General features: G+C 38.2%; 1 protein-coding gene across 2 annotated transcripts in view; it reads right to left on the bottom strand.

Annotated features, from left to right (window-relative positions):
- STAG1 (stromal antigen 1) overlaps window positions 1–24,433 on the bottom strand; it is a 301,019-nt gene that overhangs the window by 75,895 nt on the left and 200,691 nt on the right. For both annotated transcript variants that reach the window (XM_011958167.1, XM_011958168.1), the window contains exons 15-20: window positions 22,355–22,458; window positions 10,425–10,517; window positions 10,238–10,327; window positions 9,878–10,081; window positions 8,569–8,639; window positions 4,690–4,777 (exon numbers count right to left, since the gene is read on the bottom strand). In XM_011958167.1, coding sequence (XP_011813557.1) covers window positions 4,690–4,777; window positions 8,569–8,639; window positions 9,878–10,081; window positions 10,238–10,327; window positions 10,425–10,517; window positions 22,355–22,458 — 650 coding nt within the window. The remainder of the gene's footprint in view (window positions 1–4,689; window positions 4,778–8,568; window positions 8,640–9,877; window positions 10,082–10,237; window positions 10,328–10,424; window positions 10,518–22,354; window positions 22,459–24,433) is intronic.

Below are 24,433 nucleotides of genomic sequence, written 5' to 3'. Positions count from 1 at the left end.
AGGATGGTCTCGATCTCCTGACCTCGTGATCCGCCCGTCTCGGCCTCCCAAAGTGCTGGGATTACAGGCTTGAGCCACCGCGCCCGGCCCCATATCTACATATAGATAGTGCAAAGTGCAGAAATGTGGGAAAATATTGAAAATGGATTAGGTGAATTTTCTGTAACTTTTCTATAATTTGATTTTTAAAAAATTTATTTAAAAAATTATTAGAATAGGTAATTTCTTTTTGGTCTGCCACATATTTTTTACTTTTTAGATATTAAAAAAAATTTTTTTTGAGATGAGAGTTTTGCTCGTTGCCCAGGCTGGAGTGTAATGGCGTGATCTCGGCTCACTGCAACCTCTGCCTCCTGGGTTCAAGCGATTCTCCTGCCTCAGCCTCCCGAGTAGCTGGGATAACAGACACATGCCACCATGCCCGGCTAATTTTCTATTTTTAGTAGAGACAGCATTTTGCCGTATTGGCCAGGCTGGTCTCGAACTTCTGTCCTTATGTGATCTGCCTGCCTCAGCCTCCCAAAAGGCTTGGATTACAGGCATGCGCCACCATGCCTGGCCAGTCTTCCACATATTCTAAAAGTATAATGGTTAAAACAGTACTGGTATGACAAAAGATAAATCACTAGGAGGGGAAAAAAATAACACAAATACACAGGCGTACCCTGGATATAGCACAAGTTTACTCCCAGACATCACAAAAAAGCAAATTTTGTAATAAAGTCACAAAACCTTTGGTTTCACAACGCATATAAAAGTGTGCAATAGCGTTATGTCTGAAAAAACAATGTACATAGCTTAAGTAAACAATACAATACTTCACTGCTACAAAATGCTAATGATCACCTGACTTCTTCAGTGAGTCATAATTTTTTTAGTGGTGGAGGGTCTTGCTTCAAATGTTAATGGCTACTGACTTAACAGGGTGGTTGTTGAAGGCTGGGGTGGCTATGGCAATTTCTCAAGATGGCAGTGAAGTTTGCTGTATCGATTGATTCTTCCTTTCATAAAAGATTTCTCTGCAGCACTGATGCTGTTTGACAACATTTTCTTCACAGACCTTCTTTCAAAACTGGAGACAACTCTCTCACACCCTTATCACTGCTTTATCAACTACATTTATGTAATATCCTAAATCCTTCGTTGTCATTTTAACAATGTTCACAGCACCTTCACTAGGAGTAAATGCCATCTCTTTCATTGCTCATCCATAAGAAGCAACTCCTCATCTCTTCAAGTTTGAGCAGGAGATTGCAGCAACTCAGGCTCATCTTCAGGCTCCACTTCTAATTCTAGTTCTCTTGCTATCTCCACTACATCTGAGTGACTTTCTGTACTTGTCTTAACCCCTCAAAGTCATCCATGAACACTGATATCAACTTCTTCCAAACTCCTGTTAATGTTGATAGTTGGATCTCCTCCCATGAATCACTAATTTCTTAATGGCGTCTAGAATGGTGAATCCTTCCCAAAAGTTTCTCAGACGCATCAGCGGAGTCACTTTCTATGGCAGCCGTAAGACTTAACGCAATGTTTTTTTCTTAAATAATTAAGGCTTGAAAGTAAAAATTACTTCTGCTGTGTTAGCAGTCATGAAAAATGAGAGAAGTGTGACTCTTCCACTTGAACATTAAGAAACACTGTAGAGTTATTAAGTGGCCTAATTTCAATATTGTTTTGTCTCAGGGAATAGGGAGCCTGCGAGGGAAAGGGATTAGGGAAAGGCCTGTCATAGAGCAGTCAAAACACACATAACATTGATGGATTAAGTCCACCATCTTATGTGGGAACAGTTCATAGTGCCCCAAAGCAATTACAATAGAAACATCAAAGATTACTGATCACCAATCTTCATAACAGATTTAATATTAACAAAAAAGTCTGAAATAACCAAGATTTACCAAAATGTGACACAGAAACACTAAGTCGGTATACGCTTTTGGGAAAATGACACTGATAGCCTTGCTTGATGCAGGGTTGACGCAAACCTTCAATTTGAAAAAAACCACGCAATAAAGCAAAGCACACTAAAATGAGGTATGCCTGTGTAACAATTCAGTGAAGGACGGCACTAGGAACTTCTAGTTGAACTGGTTATCATTACAAAAAAAAAAAAAAAAGTCAAGCATATAGACAATGTAGTCTCCCCACACAGCTAGCAAGTTTTAAGGTATCTTCAAAACATTAAGAACAACTGAGGGTCAACAGTAATAAACATTTTGGTAGCTCATCAGTACCCCTGCTCTAAAAGGTATTTTCTCTGAGTTCTTATTGTAAGCACACAGTTGGAACCCTAAAAAGTGAGCTTGCATGGTTGTATTAAGAAGTGGTTGAGGGCCGGGTGCAGTGGCTCATGCCCGAAATCCCAACACTCTGTGAAGCCAAGGCAAGCAGGTCACTTGAGGTTGGTAGTTCAAGACCAGCCTGGCCAACATGGGGAAACCTCGTCTCCACTAAAACTACAAAAACTAGCCCAGCGTGGTGATGCAGGCCTATAACCCCAGCTACTCAGGAGGACAAGGTGGAAGAGTCGCTTGAACCCAGGAGGTGGAGGTCACAGTGAGCAGAGACCACGCCACTGCACTCCAGCCTGTGTGACAGAGTGAGACTCCATCTCAAACAAACAAAAAAGAAGTGGTTAAATATAGAATTTCTGTATTTTCAACAGTATCTTAAGAGGTATTTATCAGAGCTGCTAAAATGAACAAGAGTACAATCTAGTCATATTTGAGTCATGCACTCAAACTTCATACACATGGTTAAAAATATGTTTAAGAAATTAACAAACTTAAAGCCACAAAACCTTTTTTTTTTTTTTTGAGATGGAGTCTCTCGCTCTGTCACCCAGGCTGGAGTGCAGTGGTGCAATCTCGGCTCATTGCAGCCTCTGCCTGCTGGGTTCAAGCGATTCTCCTGCCTCACCCTCCCGAGTAGCTGGGACTACAGGCGCCTGCCACCGTGCCCGGCTAAATTTTGTATTTTTAGTAGAGACAGGGTTTCGCCATATTGGCCAGGCTGGTCTTGAACTCCTGGCCTTGTGATCCGCCCACCTTGGCCTCCCAAAGTGCTGGGATTACAGGTGTGAGCCACCGCGCCCAGCCCCTAAAGCCACAAAACTTTTAATGTCACATAAGTATGCTCTTTTATCCAACAATAAAAATGGAGGAAATAAGACATATGCAATGAACATAAGCAACAGAAAACAAAAATAACAATAGAAGACAACATTATGAAGCTGTCACGAGTCAGAACTAGGACAATAATGATGGTATGGTAAGTCTAAAAATTTTGACACAGTAGATGAAACAGAGATGTACACTTATTCTCTACCTGGAGAAAGAGAAAAGGATAAAAAGAATATCTTAACTCTCTCATTCACTTTCAAATTAGAAGCATGGCTTGAAAATATGAGTGAATTTTATTTAGGCTGCTGGTCTGAGATAAAGAGAGGATGGGAAGTTGGTGTCAGCAATACATTTTAAAAAAGACAGGGTAAAATATTTAGTGTCTTTTCACAAACTACAATAAGAACGTCTAACATAATCAGGGACATTTGTAGGGACCAAGAAAATGACTAATGTTATGCAATTCAAATGAATTAATCACAGCAATAATAAAGTACTGTTTTCATAATTAACTTTTTTTTTTTTTTTTTTGAGACAGAGTCTCACTCTGTCACCAATGATGAAGTGCAGTGGCATCAACTTGGCTCATTGCAACCTCTGCCTCCCAGGTTTAAGCGATTCTCCAGCTTCAGCCTCCCAAGTAGCTGGGGACTACAGGTGCATGCCACTGTATCTGGCTAATTTTTAAATTTTTAGTAGAGATGGGGTTTCACCATGTTGGCCAGGTTGGTCTCGAACTTCTGACCTCAGGTAATTCACCCTGCCTTGACCTCCCAAAGGGCTGGGATTATAGGCATGAACCACTGCGCTCAGCCCATGATTAACTTTTAATATAAGATTATGATTTTATCTGTTGAAATTCTTACTGCTTTAGAGTAATAAAGTATCATCTAAGCATTCTGTATTACCAAATGGAAATGAATGAGATAACCCCTAAATACTACCTACACTTAATGATGGAGTTGATATTTTGGTCTACACGAATGTCTACAGTGTACAAAATAACTCCTTCTTTTCTCATATTGAATCAAGTAATTATTCTACCGAAGTCTTTTTCAGATTAGGCAAAATTTGTTGAATTCCTGCCCCTTCTACTCTAACTTGTATATATGAGTGTACAAAGGTCTAAAGTCTATTAAAGGCTGCCATGTTAATTTATGATTCTAATATAAAAACTAAGCCATGCTTAATGTGATTAATACCTAGAACAGGGCTGGAATATACCCAACATCAATTTTCATTACATAATGAATAAATTGAAAGTTTTAAAATTGCTGCCACAGATATTAATGGTATTTTTCCTAAAAGAGCAAAGTCTACCTTAACATTAACATTTTTATGGTATGTTATAGCAAAAGTTTTCTATTTTTTCTACTCTAACACATAAGCCGATATAATATACCTATCAGTAATATTCGATTACTATAGCAATAATTCTCTCAAAAGAGGCAGCCACCCTAAAGAATTATCAACTATTTTCTATAAAAGGCTTCTGATAATCATATGACTTCAGAAAAACTTAACTTTCTAGAGTCATACAGAAGGAATATCAATAAACTCCTACCTGTTCTGGCATGGCTCCATGTTCAATTCCAGTCTTCAATAATCTGTAGCAATTACCAAAGAGATCCCATTTTGTGAGATCATGTGCACTGAAATAAACAAAAATGCATTTGTTTTATTCTAGAACGGAAGGAAATTTAAATTTGAGCTCAGTTCAAGTGAGTGGAAAAATAAAATAATTTCATTTCGGTTGGGCATAGTGGCTCCTGCCTATAATTCCAGTACTTTGGGAGGCCATGGCTGGCAAATCACTTGAGGTCAGGAGTCTGAGACCAGCCTGGCCAACATGGTGAAACCCTGTCTCTACTAAAAATACACACACACAAATTAATTTGGCATGGTGGCGCATGCCTGTAGTCCCAGCTACTTGGGAGGCCGAGGCAGGAGAATCACTTGAACCCTGGACACAGAGGTTGCAGTGAACCAAGACTGCACCACTGCACTCCAGTGTGGGTAACTGAGCAAGACTTTGTCTCAGAAAAAAAAAAAATTTTTTTTTTTTTTCATTTCCTTGCAGAATTGAAAAAGATTCATAAAGGGAAAGCTCATTAAATGCTCAAATGTGAAAGAAAGGTAGAAAGGAAAAGGAAAGAAAAAGAGATGATTCTAAGAATTTATTAAAGAAATCAACAAAAATAAAACCTCACATATTTAACTCAAAGTTTCTACCACGTGGTCAAGGTAAGCTCATATTCTATTCCACAAATGGATAAACTCCCTTTATTTTATATATAAAAGTACCTTTTTTGTTTTAGTTTTATTTTTTTTAAGGACAGGGTCTCGCTCTGTCGCCTAGGCTGGAGTGCAGTGGCAAGATCCCGGCTCACTACAATCTCTGCCTCCTGGGTTCAAGAGATTCTCATGCCTCAGCCTCCTGAGTAGCTGGGACTACAGGCGTGTACCATGACACCTGGCTAATTTTTGTATTTTTGTAGAGATGGGGTTTCACCATGTTGGCCAGGCTGGTCTTGAACTCCTCAGCTCAAGAGATCCACCCGCCTTGGCCTCCCAAAATGCTAGGATTACAGGTGTGAGCCACCGCGTCAGGCCTATTTAAAAGTACATTTTAAAGAATTCCATTTACAATTTAAAAATAAAACCACATGTGTATTTTTGAAAGAGAGATCTATATTCCCAAAATGGAGATAAAGACAAAGGAAAGGAAAAATGGGAAAGCGCAAAAACTGCACTACAGCTATTTACTTGGGCTGAGGACTTATGAACGTGTAATGGTAAATTTTTATATTCTCATGAGCTCTACTACTAAAAATAGTCATTCTGACACTAGTAACTTCTGTTTTCAAATGACAGGTTTTTTTCTTTTAATAAAAGTTTACTTTTCTAGGGAATAAAAAAATTTACTTGTATATAAAGACTTAGATTTTGGAAATCAATTTTTAATTTTGAAGTACTGCTCAGCGTAAAAGCTATACTCAAATTCTCTTTGGACAAAAAAGTTTTTTTTGTCCTTTCTTCATGGAGAAGACTGGCATATCTCATTACAAGGGAAGTGAAAATTACAATTTGACAACATACATTTCAGTGATCTGAATCTTTCTTCCTTATTCAAATTCACCTGTTCTACTGACATAGTAACAACACAATAACCAAGCATAAAGGAACAATTCAGGAAAAAAAGCTCACAAGAGTAACTCATGACTTTCCTGAAAATCTTATGTATTTTTGTCCTTTATGTTAACAAATAAAAATTAGTATATACTTATTGTATACAGCATGTTGCTTTGAAATATGTATAAACTATGGAATGACTAAATTGAGCTAATTAACATATCCATTACTTCACACACTTATCATTTTTTTCTTGTGGTGAGAACACTTAAAATCTACTCTTAGTCGGGTGCAGTGGCTCATGCCTGTAATCCCAGCACTTTAGGAGGCCGAGGGAGGAAAACTGCTTAAGCCCAAGAATTCAAGACTAGCCTGGGTAACATGGTGAAACCTTGTCTCTAGAAAAAATAAAAAAAATTAGCCCAGTGTGGTGGCATGTTCCTGTAGTTCCAGTTACTTGGGAGACTGAGGTAAGAGGATCTCTTGTACACAGGAAGTTGAGGCTGTAGTGAGCCGTGATTGTGCCACTGCACTCCAGCCTGGGTGAGAGAGCAAGACTCTGTCACAAAAATTTTTTTTGAAAAAATAAAAATATTAAAATCTACTCTCTTGGCAATTTTCAAGAATATAACACATTGTTTTTAACTATAGTCACCATGTTGTACAATAGATGGGTTGAATTTATTCCTCCTAACTGAAATTTTATATCCTTTGACCAATATAAGCCCAACTGTCCTCCAGATTTTCTTTCTTTCTTTTTATTTTTTTCTGAGATGGAGTTTTGCTCTTGTTGCCCAGGCTGGAGTACAATGGTGCGATCTCTGCTCACTGCAACCTCTGCCTCCTGGGTTCATGCAATTCTCCTGCCTCAGACCTCCCGAGTAGCTGGGATTACAGGCGCACACCACCACACCCAGCTAATTTTTTGTATTTTTAGTAGAGACGGGGTTTCACCATGGCCAGGGTGGTCTCGAACTCCTGACCTCAGATGATCCACCTGCCTCGGCCTCCCAGCGTGCTGGGATTACCTGTAGCACTCTAGCTGATGAAATAAGCCTGTCTAATTTGTTAAATACTCATGGGCTTAAACTTTTACAGTATATATTCATTACATTAAATGACGGCTAAATCATTATAGTAAATACATTTTATACCTTAAGTAATTAAATGACAGGCCAGGCACAGTGACTTACGTCTGTAATCCCAGCACTTTGGGAGGTCGAGTGCCAGTGGATTGCTTGAGGTCAGGAGTTCAAGACCAGCCTAGCCAACATGGTGAAACCCATCTCTATTAAAAATATAAAAATTAGCTGAGCATGGTGGTGCACACCTGTGGTCCCAGCTACTTGAGAGGCTAAGGCATAAGAATCACTTAAACCTGGGAGGCAGAGGTTGCAGTGATCCGAGATGGTACCACTACATTCCAGTCTGGGCAACAGAGTAAGACTGTGTCAAAAAAAAAAAAAAAAAAAAAAAAAAAGTAGTTCAGTGATAGCAAAACATAATCATATAATCATCAAGATAAATCCGAATAAAGGAAAAACATCTCAATATTCCTCTAAAATTTCCATTTTTAAAAAAACATCTATTTTGTTTTAATTGAGATAGGATCTGCCTATTGCCCAGGCTGGTCTCAAACTCACGGGGCTCAAGCAATCCACCTCCCTTGCCTTCCCAAAATGCTGGGATTATAGGTGTGAGTCATCACACCAAGCCTAAAATTTCCATTGTTATTAATGTCAAACACAACAGTCAGTCACTGTGTGCTGGCTGTTACATGTCATTCACTAAATCTATTTTATCTTTCTGTTGTTATTGAGATCAGATCTCACCATACTGCTCATGCTGAAGTGCAGTGGCTATTCATAGGTACTATCATGGGCCAGCGCCATGATCAAGTGCAGCCTTGAACTCCTGGGCTCAAGTGATCTTCCTTCCTCAACCTCCTCAGTGGCTAGGATCATAGCTCTGTGCCTGCACACCTGGGTTACTACATTTACTTTATTTATTTATTTTTTGAGACAGCCTGTTGTCTCAGGCTGGAGTGCAGAGGCGCGATCGTGGCTCACTGCAACCCCCATCTCCTGGGTTCAAGCGATTCTCCTGTGTCTCCTGCCTCAGCCTCCTGAGCAGCTGAGACCACAGGTGCACACTCTCATGCCCGATTTTTGTGTTTTTTGTACAGCTGGGGTTTTGCCAGGCTGGTCTCCAATTCCTGGCTTCAAGCAATCTGCCCACCTCGGCCTCTCCAAGTGTTGGGGTTACAGGCATGAGCCACCTCGTTGCCTTTACTTTAAATAAAATAACGTACTTGTGAAAAGAAGTTAACCGCTTTAATGTAGAAAGAACATTGTAAATATCATCATCATCAGCTTCTTCTCCCTATAAAAAAAGGAAACATCACATCATTACCACAACTTTACTCACATTATAGTATATTACTATTTACTGCCTATTCTTTTAAATTATATAAATAGTATATATTCATTGTAGATCCCATAATACAAATAAGCAAAAAGGCAAAAACACCCATAACTCTAACAACCTAGAAATAATTTCTGCATTTTAAATAATGTTGTGATAAACATGACTTTGAAAAGTTTTCTGATTAATACTGTAAGATAAAACCCTTTAAAATTTCTAAGTGAAAGGTATGTACTTGAAAGACTTTCAATGATTATTTCCAATATTTTATTGTCAGTCACTTTTGTAGCTTGAAAATCACAATGAATGAAAAATCATAAATAATGGTTGAGTTCCAATAGCAGGAAAGAGTCTTTTATAAATCAGTTATGTGGTCATCAGAGCACAGAGAACTATGGAAGTCCCAGATTGCCTTACATAGATTGATGAAAGAGAGGGAAAGAGGAAGAAGTCACAGAAATAATTAGAAAATAAGCAATTGGAAATGCTTGCCTGATATCTTGGGCATACCACTGATAAGCAGGCATCCTTAAAAGCAGACTTAATTTGCATGCTCTATTCATTAGCACATCACAATAATTCAGCAATATTAAAATGTAAATAAGGTCCCAGAAATAGAAAATGGGTTAGGAAAAATTAGACTTTAAAGAGATTTTTTTGCCGGGTGTAGTGGCTCATGCCTGTAATCCCAGCACTTTGGGAGGCTGAGGTGGGCAGATCACTTGAGATCAGGGGTTCAACACCAGCCCGGCCAACATGGTGAAAGCCCGTTTCTACTAAAAATAAAAAAATTAGCTGAGCGTGGTGACAGGTGCCTGTAATCCCAGCTACTCCAGAGGTTGAGGCAGGAGAATCACTTGAACCTGGGAGGCAGAGGCTGTGGTGAGCAATGAGTTGAGATCGTGCCACTGCACTCTAGCCTCGGTGACAAAGCAAGACTGTCTCAAAAAAAAAAAAAAAAAAAAATTCTTGAAAGAGAAAAAAATTCTAGTTTTTATGACAGATTTTTAGAATAAAAATAAGGCATAACCAAGGCTGATCTTTATAGAATACACAATTATAATAAGGTTGCTAAGTTTTGGAAGGGACAGAAACTTCTACTCGATTTCATTTTAAAAGGAAAATGCTTTACACACTCAGCTATCTTAAATTCTTAGTCTATATTATTATATGTACACATTAACTTTAGAACAGACCTCTTGCAATAGGTCTTCCACAGAATGATTGAATCGATCTACAAACTCATCAATCAGCTGGCTTCGAGCTATGTCAACTCTGTTCTGGATGGTATATTCTTCACTGCATAAGATGCTATAGGTTTTACTGCAGGCTTCTAGAACATCTGATTCTACATGTTTCTCCACAACAAACTTAATCTGTTTTAATAAAGCATCCAGATGCTGAGAAGACAAAAAAAAGAAAAACTGTAATATTTAGAATAATAAAAAATAAAAAATTAGCATCTGTCAAATAACAAATAAGCCTATAAGAGTACATGAAAATAATTCAGTTAATAAAACTATAATAGCTGAATTTCAATTTCATAGTATCATTACCTTTTCCATTCTACCTGTGCTGTAGATTTCTAAATCAAAATACTGTGGGATTTGTAGCAAGTTTGCTACCTTCTCTGCATCTGCAGAATACTAGAAGGAGAAGAAGCAAAGAAAAAGACAGTAACTACTTTAATAGTACAATGAAAGCAAACTCAGTGACATAACAAAACTGTAAAGGAAACTGTACCTTTGACAGTAACATAGGAAGTGTAATAATAAAATGTTCAGTCAATTTGTTTCTATCATCAATTTGAGTTTTCCTTTCTTTGGCAGTTAGCACCTAGAAATAAAGTTGGAAAAGAATTAAAGGGTGTTGTGCTAAATTATAAATCCAAAATGTTACATATATTGATGAAGCACTGGCAAATAATATAACCAAATATTTAAGAGAGGCTTAATGACTGAAATAAATACATGAAAATTTATGCAAATTTTTACATAACATGCACTACTACTTTATCAAACAGCTAAAGTTTGGGCAAATTACTATCTGTTTATGTCAAATAAAAATATACACACTTTAATAAAACCATAGTTACTATTATTAAAATACTGAAACCAATCAAACCAAATTTTTCTAGGGTTTTAATCTCAACGTGTTAACAGCGATCTTCCTATGTTAAATATACACACACTTTTTAAAGTAATGCTTTTTAAATACCAACAGAAGTTAATATATTCTCACTTATTTTTAAAGCATATACTAATAATATCTCTGGATTCATTTACATTTGAGTCTCCTTGTAACTAAGCTCATAAATCCTTTATACAGCAATCAACAAAAAAGAGTATAGTTTGTGCTCATGGAACAAATTTAAGCTGATAATGCTCATCACTTTAGCCTGTATCCAACTTGTGAAACCACAGGTGACTCCAAAAATAAAAGATTAAAATGCAAGCTCAGTTTAACATAATAATTTCCCCTAAGTATTCTGCATTTTATTATCTTGAAGGGATTTGCCATCACAATGTCGAATGGTTTTACAGAACAGGAACATTCCAATATAAATTGCCACTTTATAAATGTGAACCCCAATGTTTAAGAATATGTGCAAGAAGTAATAGCACTGCCTATTTGTTGTTCAGTCTTTTTTAAAAATTTTTATTTTTGAGACAGAGTCTTGCTCTGGAGTGCAGTGGCATGATCTTGGCTGGATCCCTGCAACCTCTGCCTCCTGGGTTCGAGTGATTCTCCTGCGTCAGCCTCCTGAGTAGCTGGGACTATGGGTATGTGCCACCATGCCTGGCTAATTTTTGTATTTTTGTAGAGATGGGGTTTCACCATGTTGACGAGGCTGGTCTCAAACTCCTAACCTCAAGTGATCCACCACGCCCAGCCTTGTTGTTCAATCTTTTAAGTATATAAAATAATCACCTGTGAATGATCTACCAACCACTGTGTTTAGCTCTGCACAAAGCAATTAACGGAACTACATGTATGTCTAGGAATGTATTCAAGATATTGAAAAGTCTTGAAATTCATTTGACAATGTATGAAACGTCTAAGGATACTGATTTCAGGGAAATAGTTATTTTTGATGGCACGATCTTTTTATTTATTTATTTATTTTTGAGACGAAGTCTCGTTGTGACACCCAGGCTGGAGTGCAATGGTGCGATATTGGCTCACTGCAACCTCCGCTTTGCTTCCTGGGTTTGAGCGATTCTCCTGCCCTTAGCCACCCAAGTAGCTGGGACTACAGGTGCGTATCACTATGTCTGGCTAAGTTTTGTATTTTTGGTAGAGACAGGTTTTCCCCATATTGGCCAGGCTGGTCTAACTCCTGACCGCAAGTGATCCGCCCACCTCGGCCTCTCAAAGTGCTAGGATTACAGGCGTGAGCCACTGCACCCAGCCTGAGTGATCATTTTGTTAGACACTCTATATACTTGAACTCATCTAGTCCTCAAAATACCTCTGAGGGGATAACAAAAATGGCATGACACCTATGAAGAAGGAATCTGCCAATAATCTAACAAAATTGTACACATATTTTTCCTCTGACCTAGCAGTACCAATTCTATCTCACCAACACACCTGATACAAGTAATGAGATACGCATACGATTATTCATTATTTCTTTTTTTTTTTTCTGAGACGGAGTCTCGCTCTGTCGCCAGGCTGGAGTGCAGTGCTGCAATCTCAGCTCACCACAACCTCTGACTCCCTGGTTCAAGAGATTCTCCTGTCTCAGCCTCCCGAGTAGCTGGGATTACAGGCATGCACCACCATACCCAGCTAATTTTTGTATTTTTAGTAAAGACGGGGTTTCATGTTGGCCAGGATGGTCTCAATCTCCCGACCTCGTGATCTGCCCACCTCGGCCTCCCAAAGTGTTGGGATTATAGGTGTGAGCCACTGTGTCCAGCTGATTATTCATTATTTCTAGTAGCAAAAGACTAGCAACAATCCAAAAGACTGTGCATATAGGTGAACTTTCAGTAGTGTATCCATCTAATAGACACTATATAGCCAGAAGAAAATGAAGACCTCCAAATAAAGATAAGAACTGATTTCCAGGATACACTGCTAAAAAAAGAAAGGTATAGAATAGTGTATAAAGTATACTATCTTTGGTAAAAGATTAGGGGGTGAGTGGGTGGAATGGGAAATATGAATACATACATCTGTATGTGTACATGCCTTTACCTATTTGTGCAAAATGAAACACCTGAAGAATAAACCAGAAACGAATAAAAATGGTTACTAATAAGAATGAGGTGTAGAGAAAGGTATATAAATAAGACTTCTCTGACTACATCTTTTCACATGTTTTTGACTTTTTAACTATGTAAATGTTTTACCTATTTCAAAAAAATAAATTTGGGAAAAAACTCATAAATTCGAAGAGGTAAAAACCCTGTTAGGCTAAATTTAGGTCAAATATCAAAATGAATGTATGATTTAAATGTATATACATATATATACATTTATTACTCTGTCTACTAAAAGTACCTAGCAGAAATCATAAGCAATTAACAGTAAGTACATCCTCTTAACTGAGTACCAGTATTTTAATCTTTAAATACTACTCTGTATTAAAAGGAACCATGGCTCATTGGAAAAATGGCTGATTCTTGTGCTAGTGTGGAATCTAAAATTCAAGTAAATCTCAATGATCCCTACCTTCCTTGTATTCATGCCCTTATACAATCTCTTCCTACAATGTATAAAGGTGACTTGTATAACCAATAGGATATTTTGAAAATGATATTGTGTAATTTTTGAGGTTATGTTATAAAAGATATGGCAGTGTTTACCTTATTCTTTTGGATCATTCACTCTAGGAAAAGTCAGCAGCCATGTCATGAAAACATTCAAACAGTCCTACAGAGAAACCCACATGGTGAAGCACTAAGATCTACCAATGGTCAGCACTAACTTGTAAGCCATTGTGGAAGTGGATTCTGCAATTGCAAGTCAAGTCTTCAGATGCTAAAGCCCAGGCTAACGTCTTGACTGCAACCCTATGGAAGACCCTAAGCCAAAAGAATAGTTAAGCTCTTCCAAAATTTCTGATCTACAGAAACTGTATGAGATAATAAAGGCTTATTATTTCACACATCTTTAACTTTGGAGTAATTTGTTACACTGTAATAGATAACTACTCAAGCAGTAAAGGTAGATAGTGAACCTGGGGCATCTTGTTTCCTAAGAAAGCAAGAAAGTAATTAAAAAAGAAGAAGATATGTGAAAAGAACAAGAAATTAGTATGAAGGGGCTTATCACTAGTCAAAGGTGGGACAGCACATAATTTAAAGACTATTAAGGAAAATTTCAGAAACATTCAAAAGCAGAACAATAACCATTAGCCCTGTCATTCTTGTTTCATTAATTCTCCTGCAGTATTTTTTTTTTTTTCCAAGGCATTTTTTTAGGGCATATCCTTGCACATCTGTCCAAACATAGTTTGGAACTACATGGTTCATTTATATACAGATATTTTTCAATAAACATATTGGAAAATTTTTTGGAGATCTGCAACAATTAAAAAAAAACTTGCAGACAAGCCATGTAGCCTATTGGAAAACCAAAGCAAATTTAGATTCACCATGATGTATAAAATATATGTAGATATTTAACATTCACTACTATAAAATATATACGAATCTATTGTAAGAACTTAACATTTATCAAAACTTACACACACACTTACAGGCTGTACATGGCACCATTCGCACATGACAGCAATGTGAATAAAGATATAGTATTATGGCTGGGAGTGGTGGCTCATGCCTGTAATCCCAGCACTTTGGGAGGCTGAGACAGACAGATCACTGGACATCAGGAGTTCAAGAGCAGTCTGGCCAACATAATGAAACCCCAACTCTAGTAAAAAATATAGGTCGAGCATGGTGGCTCACGTCTGTAACCCCAGCACTTTGGGAGGCTGAGGCGGGCAGATCATGAGGTCAGGAGATGGAGACCATCCTGGCTAACACAGTGAAATCCTGCCTCTACTAAAAACACATGCCTCTACTAAAAATTAGCCGGGCGTGGTGGCGGGCACCTGTAGTCCCAGCTACTCAGGAGGCCGAGGCAGGAGAAGGGCGTGAACCTGCGAGGTGGAGCTTGCAGTAAGCCGAGATCACGCCACAGCACTCCAGCCTGGGCAACAGAGTGAGACTCCGTGTTTAAAAAAAAAAAAAGAAAAAAGGCTGGGTGCAGTGACTTACGCCTATAATTCCAGCACTCTGGGAGGCCGAGATGGGTGGATCACAAGGTCAGGAGATCGAGACCATCCTGGCTAACATGGTGAAACCCCGTCTCTACTAACAATACAAAAAATTAGCCGGGCGCAGTGGCCGGCGCCTGTAGTCCCAGCTACTCAGGAGGCTGAGGCAGGAGAATGGCCTGAACTCGGGAGGCGGAACTTGTAGTGAGCCAAGATCGTGCCACTGCACTCCAGCCTGGGGGACAGAGTGAGACTCTGTCTCAAAAAAAAAAAGAAAAAAAAATACAAAAATTAGTGGGGTGTGGTGGCACGCGCATGTAATCCCACCTGCTCGGGAGGCTGAGGCAGGAGAATCGCTTGAACCCGGGAGGCAGAGGTTGAAGTGAGCAGAGATCACACGACTGCACTCCTGCCTGGGTAACAGAGCGAGACTCCATCTCAAAAAAAGAAAAAAAAGAAAAAAAAAGATATAGCATTAATCATAACTGTACAGAATCAACTATAGTAAACATTCCACTACAATAATATTGTACACATCTACTGTTGCTATTGCAGTGAGCTCAAGTATTGCCAAATATTTACTAAAAAAGTCCCACGACACTAATCATCTTCGCATGAACAGTTGGTCTCTTCAGTGAATTGTGTATCACAGTCAAAAGTGATCTTGTGGTTCTCACTTATCATGTTTAGTGCAATACCATAAACCCTGAATAACACCATGGGACCCATATGTGCTACTAGTGATGCTGGAAGTGTTCCCAAGAAGCAGAGAAGTTATTACAAGACAAAATCTAAAGAAAAAAATTAAATTGCTTGATATGTCTGCAGCTACAGTTGCCCACCATTTCAAGATAAATGAATCCAGTATAAGGACTATTGTAAAAAAAAAAAAAAAAATTTCGTAAAGCCATCACTGCTACACTAGCAGGTGCAAAAACCATTGTACCTTTTGCAAAATACCTTTTTATTTCACATTAAAAGTACAGCTTATATATGGGTGCAGAATTGCTACAAAAAAGGCACACCTATACTCATATGATTCAAAAAGAGTAAAGTCATATAATGACAACTTAAAGCAAACAGAAAGTGAACGTTACAAAGCTGGAGAATTTAAAGCCAGCAAAGGATAGTTTGATAATTTTAGAAAGAGGTTTCACTTTAAAAACGTTAAGAGAACAGGAAAAACAGTTTCTGCTGACCAAGAGGCAGCTGACCAGTCTTCAAGATGCCATTAAGAAAATTGCTCAAGAGAAAGGATATCTGCCTGCACAGGTTTTTAATGCAGATCAAAGTGCCCTACTCTGGGGGAAAAAAAAAAATGCCACAAAGGACACTTATTAGTAAGGAAGAGAAGTGAGCACCACTTTAAAGCAAGAAGAAATAACATTAATCTACTCATTTGTGCAAATGAAGCTGGGTTTATGATCAGGACTGCCCTTATCTGTAAAGCTGCTAACCCTCAAAAGCCTTGAAGGGAAACGATAAACACCAGCTGCCAGTCCTTTTGGCCAGTAATGTGTAACAAGGAGGCCTGGACAACAAGAACCCCTTTTCTGGACTGGTTTCCACTGACGCTTTGTTCCTGAAGCCAGCAAGTACCTTGCCAGCAAGGGATTGCCTTTTTAAGTTCTTCTGATAATGGACAATGCCCCTGACCAACCAGAATCCAGTAAGTTCAACGCCACAGGCATCAAAATGGTCTACTTGCTCCTAAACACAGTATCTCTAAATCAGCCTACAGATCAGGGGTTCATAGAACCCTTAAAAGTCATTAAACATAGTACTCAATGGAAAAGACTGTCAACACTATTGAAGACAACCCTGCTAGAATATCATGGAAGTCTGGAAGACTTATACCACTGAAAATGCCATTGTTGTTCTAAAGTCATCAAGTCCCCCCAAAAATAAATACCTGTTGGAGAAAACTGTGTCCAGACATTATGTACGATTTCACAGAACTTATGACAGAACCAATTAAGAAAAACATCAGATATTATGGTTATAGTATAAAATGTGGCGAATGAAAGACTTCAAGATATAGATCTTAGAGAAATTAGAGAGCACATAGACACCAGCCAGGAATGATGGCTCACATCTGTAATCCCAGCACTTCGGGATGCCAAGGTGGGAGAATCACCTGAGGTCAGGAGTTCGAGACCAGCCTGGCCAACATGGTGAAACCCCGTATCTACTACAAACACAGAAAATTAGCTGGGCATGGTGGCATATGCCTGTAAAACCCAGCTACTACAGAGGCTGAGGCAGGAGAATTGCTTGAACCCATGAGGCAGAGGATGCAGTGAGCCCAGAGAGCATCACTGCACTCCAGCCCGGGTAACAGAGTGAGACTCTGTCTCCAAAAAAAGGCTGGGAGAGGTGGCTCACATCTGTAATCCTGGCACTTTGGGAGGCCGAGACGGGTGGATGACCTTGTCAGGAGTTCAAGAGACCAGCCTGGCCAACATGGCGAAATCCTGTGTCTACTAAAAATACAAAAATTAGCTGGGCGGGTGGCGAGCACATGTAATCCTTGCTACTTGGAAGTCTGAGACAGGAGAATCGCTTGAATCTGGGAGGCGGAGGTTGCCGTAAGCCGAGACCACGCCACTGCACTCCAGCCTGGACGACAAGAGTGAAACTCTGTCTCAAAAACAAAAAAGACACTACACCAGAGGAACTAATAGAGGATGATTTGATGGAGTGCTTCTGAAGTGGTGCCAGATGATGATGAAGAAAATGCTGAAGAAGGGGGGTGCCTAAATTAACATTAGCTAATTTGGCAGAAGAGTTCCAATTATTCAAGACCGCTTTTGCTTCTTTGGTGACGCAGACCCTTGTATTACGAGGGCACTGAAATTAAAGCAAATAGTGGAAGGAGGATTGGTATCACACAGAAACATTGTTAGAGAAATGAAAAAAGCAAAAAGACAGAAATTACAATGTATTTCTGTAAACACAGTGCACCTGCCTCTCCTTCCATCTCCATCTCTTCTGCCTCTGCCACTGGAGACAGCAAGGGAAAAACCCTCTTCCTCCTCCTCCTCAGTGTACTCAATGTCAAGATGTCAAGGATGAAGACTTTTATGTTGATCCAGTTAACAAATAGTAAATATATTTTCTCTTCCTTATGATTTTCTTAAAAACTTTTTTCTCCTCTGGCTTACTTTATTGTAATAATACAGTGTATAACACATATTACATACAAAATGTGTTAATCCATTGTGCTAACAGCTTTAAGGCTTCTCATCATTTAGGCTACTAGTAGGCTACAGTAGTTAAGTTCTGGGGGAATCAAAAGTTACATGTGAATTTTTAAAGTTTTAAGATTCATAAAATGTTTCATAAATTTGCATGTCATCCTTGCACAGGGGCCATGCTCATCTTCTCTGTATTGTTCCAAATTCAGTGTATCTGCTGCCCAAGTGAGCACACGTGGAGTTTTGACTGTGCAGGTCAGTGCCACTAACTCCTGCATTGTTCAAGGGTAAACAGTATATAATTTCACCCTTAAATATTTCAGCATATGTCTCTAAGAGATGAGGACCACTATAATTCCTCTGCTTTTATTTTTAAGTATGAAGGATTACTGTAGGGATTATAATATACATTTTTAACTTATAACTGACTTCAGGTTGGTATTGAATTAATTATAATAAGAGCAATTTTGCTCCAATATAGTTCCATATCTTTTTCCTTTTTGTGTTACTCTTGTCAATATATTTATGTTATAATCTCAACACTATAGTGCTATCACTATTGATTTAAATAGGGGTATCCAATTTGTTGGCTTCCCTGGGCCACAATGGAAGAACAATTGTCTGGGGACACACATAAAATACATTACCACTAACGACAGCTGAAGAGCTTAAAAAAAAAAAAAAAACAGCAAAAATATCTCATAATCTTTTAAGACAGTTTACAAATTTGTGTTGGGCTGCATTCAAAGCCGTCCTGGGCCACATGCAGCCTGTGGGCCATAGGTTAGACAAGCTTGATTTAAGTAATTTCATGTTCTTTCAAAGAAATTAAGAGAAGGAAACAGACACACACACACACACACACACACACACACACACACACACAGCCTTTTACCTTTTACATCCACTCACATACTTACCATTTCAGATTTACACTCTTCCTTTTTTTTGAAGACAGAGTCTTACTCTGTCACCCAGGCTAGAGTGCAGTGGGGTGATCTCGGCTCACTGAAACTTCTGCCTCCTGGGTTCAAGCAATTCTCCTGTCTCAGCCTCTTGAGTAGCTGGGATTATCACGACCAGTTAATTTTTGTAATTTTAGTAGAGATGGGGTTTCATCATGTTGGCCAGGCTGGTCTTGAACTCCTGACCTTAAGTAATCCACCTGCCTCAGCCTCCCAAAGTGATAGGATTACAGGTGTGAGCCACCGCATCCAGCCCATTCCTTCTTTTTTCATTCCTTCTTGTGGATTCGTTTTATCATCTTATGGTATTCCTTATGGCTTGAAGGACTCTTTTTTCTTTTCTTTTTTTTTTTGAGTCGGAGTGTTGCTCTGTTGCCCAGGCTGGAGTGCAGCTGCACCATCTTGGCTCACCACAACCTCCATTTCCCAGGTTCAAGAGATTCTCCTGCCTCAGCCTTCCGAGTAGCTGGCACTACAGGTATGTGCCACCATGCCTCGCTAATTTTTGTATTTTTAGTAGAGATGGGGTTTTACCATGTTGGCCAGGCTGGTCTCGAACTCCTGACTTTGTGATCCACCCGCCTCAGCCTCCCAAAGTGCTGGGATTACAGGCGTGAGCCACTGCACCCGGCTGAAGGACTTCTTCTAGTAATTCTGGTATGGCAGATCTAGCAACACATTCTCCAAATTTCTCCTTTCTGTTTCTCTGGTAATGGTTTTTTATCCTTCATCTTTGGAAGACAATCTTATTAAATTTATAATTCGTGGTTGGCCATTTTGTTGACTTTCATTGAATATGTCATTCCACTGTCTTCTGGGCTCCACTGTTTCTGATAAGCTAACTCTTAATCCTATTGCTACTGCTCTCTACATTAGTTGTTTATCTCTTGTTGCTTTTAAGATTTTTTGTCTTTGTCTTTTAACAACGTGACTATGTTGTGTCTACATGTGGAACTTTTGTGTTTATTTTATTTGGGTTTTGTTAAGCTTCTTGAATCTGTAGATGTCTCTCACTAAATTTGGGAGGTTTTCAGTGATTTCTTCAAGTATTTTTTCTGCCTCTATCCCTCTCTCCTTTCCTTCTGGGACTCCCATTATACATACTTCGGTGCACATGATGGTGTTCCACACATTTCTGAGGCTCTGATATTTCTTCAATCTTTTTTCTTCTCTGTTCTTCAGAATGGATTTCTATTAATCTTCATGTTTTTCTATTGTTTCTTTCATCATCTTAAATCTGCTAATTAACTTATTCAGTTAATTTTAAATTTTTGCATTGTAATTCTCACCAGAAATTCCATTTGGGTTTTCATAAACCCAATTCCGTTTGGGTTTTCATTATTTCCATAATATGGAAAACCCAAATTCCATATTGGGTTTTCATATATATGAGATTCTCTACTTCTTGTTTTCATATTTTCTTGTAATTCTTTGAATATATTATATTCATTAAAAGGCCTCTGAAGTCTTTGCCTGCTAAATCCAACATACAGGCCTACTGAGAAGCCATTCCTATTGTCTGCTTCTTTTCCCTGAGTATGGTCACATTTTACTGTTTCTTTGCATGGTTGTAGTTTTTCTTGAAAGTAGACATTTTTGGATAATACAGTAACTAAGGATTTTAATTGTGTTTTGCTTTTTTTTGTTTTGTTTTGTTTTGAGACAGAGCCTTGCTCTGTCACCCCGGCTGAAAGGCAGTGGCATGATCTCGGCTCCCTGCAACCTCTGCCTCCGGGTTCAAGTGATTCTCCTACTTCAGCCTCCCGAGTAACTGGGACTACAGGCCCTTGCCACCCTGCCCAGCTCATTTTTGTATTTTTAGTAGAGATGGGGTTTCACCATGTTGGCCAGGCTGGTCTTGAACTCCTGACTTCAAGTGATCCCCCACCTCGGCCTCATAAGTGCTGGGATTACAGGCATGAGTCACCGAATCTGGCGGATTTCAATTTTTAACTATAGATTTTAATTTTTTGTAATTATAAAAGTTTCCAGTTTTTTAAAGGGAATCTTTAACGTAAACTGAATAATCTGTTTCCTCCATAGTGAGTTACTTCTGCTATCTGCTCAGAATTTTTATTCTTACTTTTGTTTTTTAGCCTCTCTTCCTAGGAGTCCTAGTTGTGTTTGAATAAATTAGTAGTCAACCAATCATTTGGGCAGAGGTTGTGTTCAAATATTGCAATATTTGTGGCTTCAATCAGGCTTCCACCCCTCTGAGAAATGATCTGTTGTTGGTTAGGGAGCATGTTCAAAGTTCACCCAGTTCTTAGATTTTGCTTGACTTTTACTTTCCATTAATGTCTCTAATGTTTCCTAGTCAGCCAGGGATGTATGGAGAGCACAGCTAATCCTTTTATAGCATTCTCATTTCTAAGAGTTGGCAGTTAAATTTTCGGCTGGTCCAGTACTCTTACCACAACCCCAGATTATTGAAACTGTAGGTTTTTCCTGTTTGTTTCTACCAAGTTCACTACTTCTAATTAACAAAAGCTGTGGGCTTTTATTACTTGTCCATGTTGAATCCATTCTCTCTGACAGGAAAGCTTAGGGTTTTTGCACCCAGTGCCACTCTGGTAACAAACTACAGATCTTACTGAACAAGCATGGGGGTACATGTGTAATGACAAGAAGGCCACAGACTTCCACTGCTTTTATCTGAAGCTCTATCAGTTTTTCAGGAAAAAATATTTCCCAATGTGTGTGTGTGTTTTTTTTTTAATCTTTGGTGAATTTCCAGAGCCCTGATGTAATGTTTTTGACAATACATTCCAGTTTTTTTATACTTGCTTTTTGCGGACAGATTTGCCTGTCTCTTCAAACCAACAGAGCCAGAAGTCTCTTCATCTATGATTATCTCAACTCATCTCTAATATAAATACCTCTATTATTAGTCCCATATTACAGATAAGGAAACTAAGACATACAAAAATCATTAATCTATCTCAAGATTATGTAGCTGCTAAATAGAAGAACTTGCAAACTAGGCATTTTGCTTCCACAGCCTTTAGGTACTTTTTTTTTTTTTTAATGGCTATAAAAATCCTTAAAATACCATGTAAGTACAATAATAGAAGCAGGTATAGGTGCTATAGGAGCATGAAGGAATCTATTTTTGGAAACTGAGTATAGCAGATAGGATATAAAGATGAAGCACCATAGTCCATCATTTATAAAAATACCATGTTTTTAGGGATACAAATATCAGTAAAATTTCGAAATATTTAAGACAGTTAATTACATTAAAAACCTTTTAGTAGATTTCTCACTAATTTAACTTACTCTCTTGCCAGTACCCCTTCCCACTGGAGGATGTGCCTCAGCAGCTTGACGAATTGTACAAACCATTAGCTCTATAAGAGCACTCTCTTGACGATCAGACATTGCTAAAGTAAAACAAAATACATGAGCATGAGTAGACAGTTTTACAATAACCATGTATTAAAAACGAACACATTATAAAAAAACTGAAAACATTCTATTACTGCTTATTTTAAAGACTAAAGCTCTGTACTTTGCTATTTTTTTTTTTTAAAGTAATTATGTGCTTGCTGTCACAAGTCAAACAGGAAAGAGATACAAAGTAAAGAATAAGAGGATAAACTCTGGTCTCTTCTAATGCTACCTTTCTGAGTTAGGCAATTCTAAAATTTTACTGTGTTTCCTTCTACATAATTTCAAAACTCATATAATAGGACTTTTTTTAATAAAAAAAGGCTATGCCGTATGTTTTTAAAAACTTAATATTTTTCAAGTCAATATACACATATAATAATTATCTTAATAAATTACTATCTAATGTATGTACCATAATTTAGTCAGCCTTCTACTTATGGTCATTCAAATAATTTCCTGATTTTTGACACTGAACAATGCTTCAATAAACATCATTAATAGACATATATTTATGCAACTGATACATTTATTTCTGTACAATAATTCTCCAAAGAATAATGGATTCAAATGGCAAGATCTTGATACTGAGAAATCATAAGATTATTTATTATAATGTATATCCCCAACTGCAATGTTATGAATGTTTGGTTCCTTATATCCCTGTGAACACTAGATGTTAATAAACCATTTTAATTTTTGCCAGTCCAATGGTTGAAAAGGGGTATTTGGTTATCATTTTGCTCCTTTCTATCTACTAATTAGCTAAGTGGAATATATTTTCTTTTTTTCCCTAAGATTTGTCTATGTTTATTCTTCACCCGTTTTTGTGCTACTATTCACCTTTCTTATCAATTTGAGAACTCTTGTATGGTAGGGGTAGTACTTTTTAACCTTTTGAATGATGCAAGTATTTTCTCCCGGTTTGTCATTTGTTATCAGACACTTTATGGTATCTTTTGTCAGACAGAAATTGTTATTTATTTATTTATTTATTTATTTATTTATTTATTTATTTATTTATTTATTTTGAGATGGTGTCTCACTCTGTCACCTAGGCTGGAGTGCGGTGGCTGGATCTCAGCTCACTGAAACCTCCGCCTCCCGGGTTTATGCCATTCTCCTGCCTCAGCCTCCTGAGTAGCTGGGACTACAGGTGCCTGCCACCATGCCCGGCTAGTTTTTTGTATTTTTTTAGTAGAGACGGGGTTTCACGCTGTTAGCCAGGATGGTCTCGATCTCCTGACCTCGTGATCCGCCCGTCTCAGCCTCCCAAAGTGCTGGGATTACAGGCTTGAGCCACCGCGCCCGGCCAGAAATTGTTAATTTTTAAAAAGTCACATCTGTCTCCTTTTGTTTTATGGCTTCCAGGTTTCTTGTACTGCCTCTCTGTCCTGGAGGTTACACTAATATGTTCTTCATTTTCTTCTAATTTATTTTGTCTTTTGCTGTCTTATGTGCTCGCTTGCTCTTTTGCTCTTCCTTCCTTTCACTTTTTCCGTCTCTCTTGCTTTGGTATTTTTAACCTATGTGGCATTTATTTCTGACGATAGTAGGTGGGCCTGTTGATTCCCAGCAAATAGCCAGTTGTCTCCACCACTGTTAAACCAGATTTCCCTTTTTAATTTAAATGTCATTTTTAAACATCGTTCAGGTATTTTTGGATTCTTTAGTTTCACTAATCTATTTGTATATTTCTATGACAATACTTTACTGCTTTGATTATACTAGACCTATAATTTGTTATAACTTAATATGTAACTTAATTCAACCAACTTGAATATATAAGCAAGTTTCCCTTATCTAGCCCTTTTTCTAAAATTTTGTGTAATTAGCTAACGCTAATAGCAATTAATTTATTAAGAATTTTCTATGTCTAAAGCACTGTCATAAGTGGCTTATATTTAATAACTTGTTTTATCTGCAAAACATTTCCAAGATATAGGAACTAATATTCTCACTTTACAG

Source organism: Colobus angolensis, unplaced genomic scaffold (genome assembly GCF_000951035.1).
Source record: "Colobus angolensis palliatus isolate OR3802 unplaced genomic scaffold, Cang.pa_1.0 Scaffold46, whole genome shotgun sequence".
In the NCBI taxonomy this organism is placed as follows: domain Eukaryota; kingdom Metazoa; phylum Chordata; class Mammalia; order Primates; family Cercopithecidae; genus Colobus; species Colobus angolensis.
This window is presented reverse-complemented; position numbering and strand designations above follow the sequence as displayed.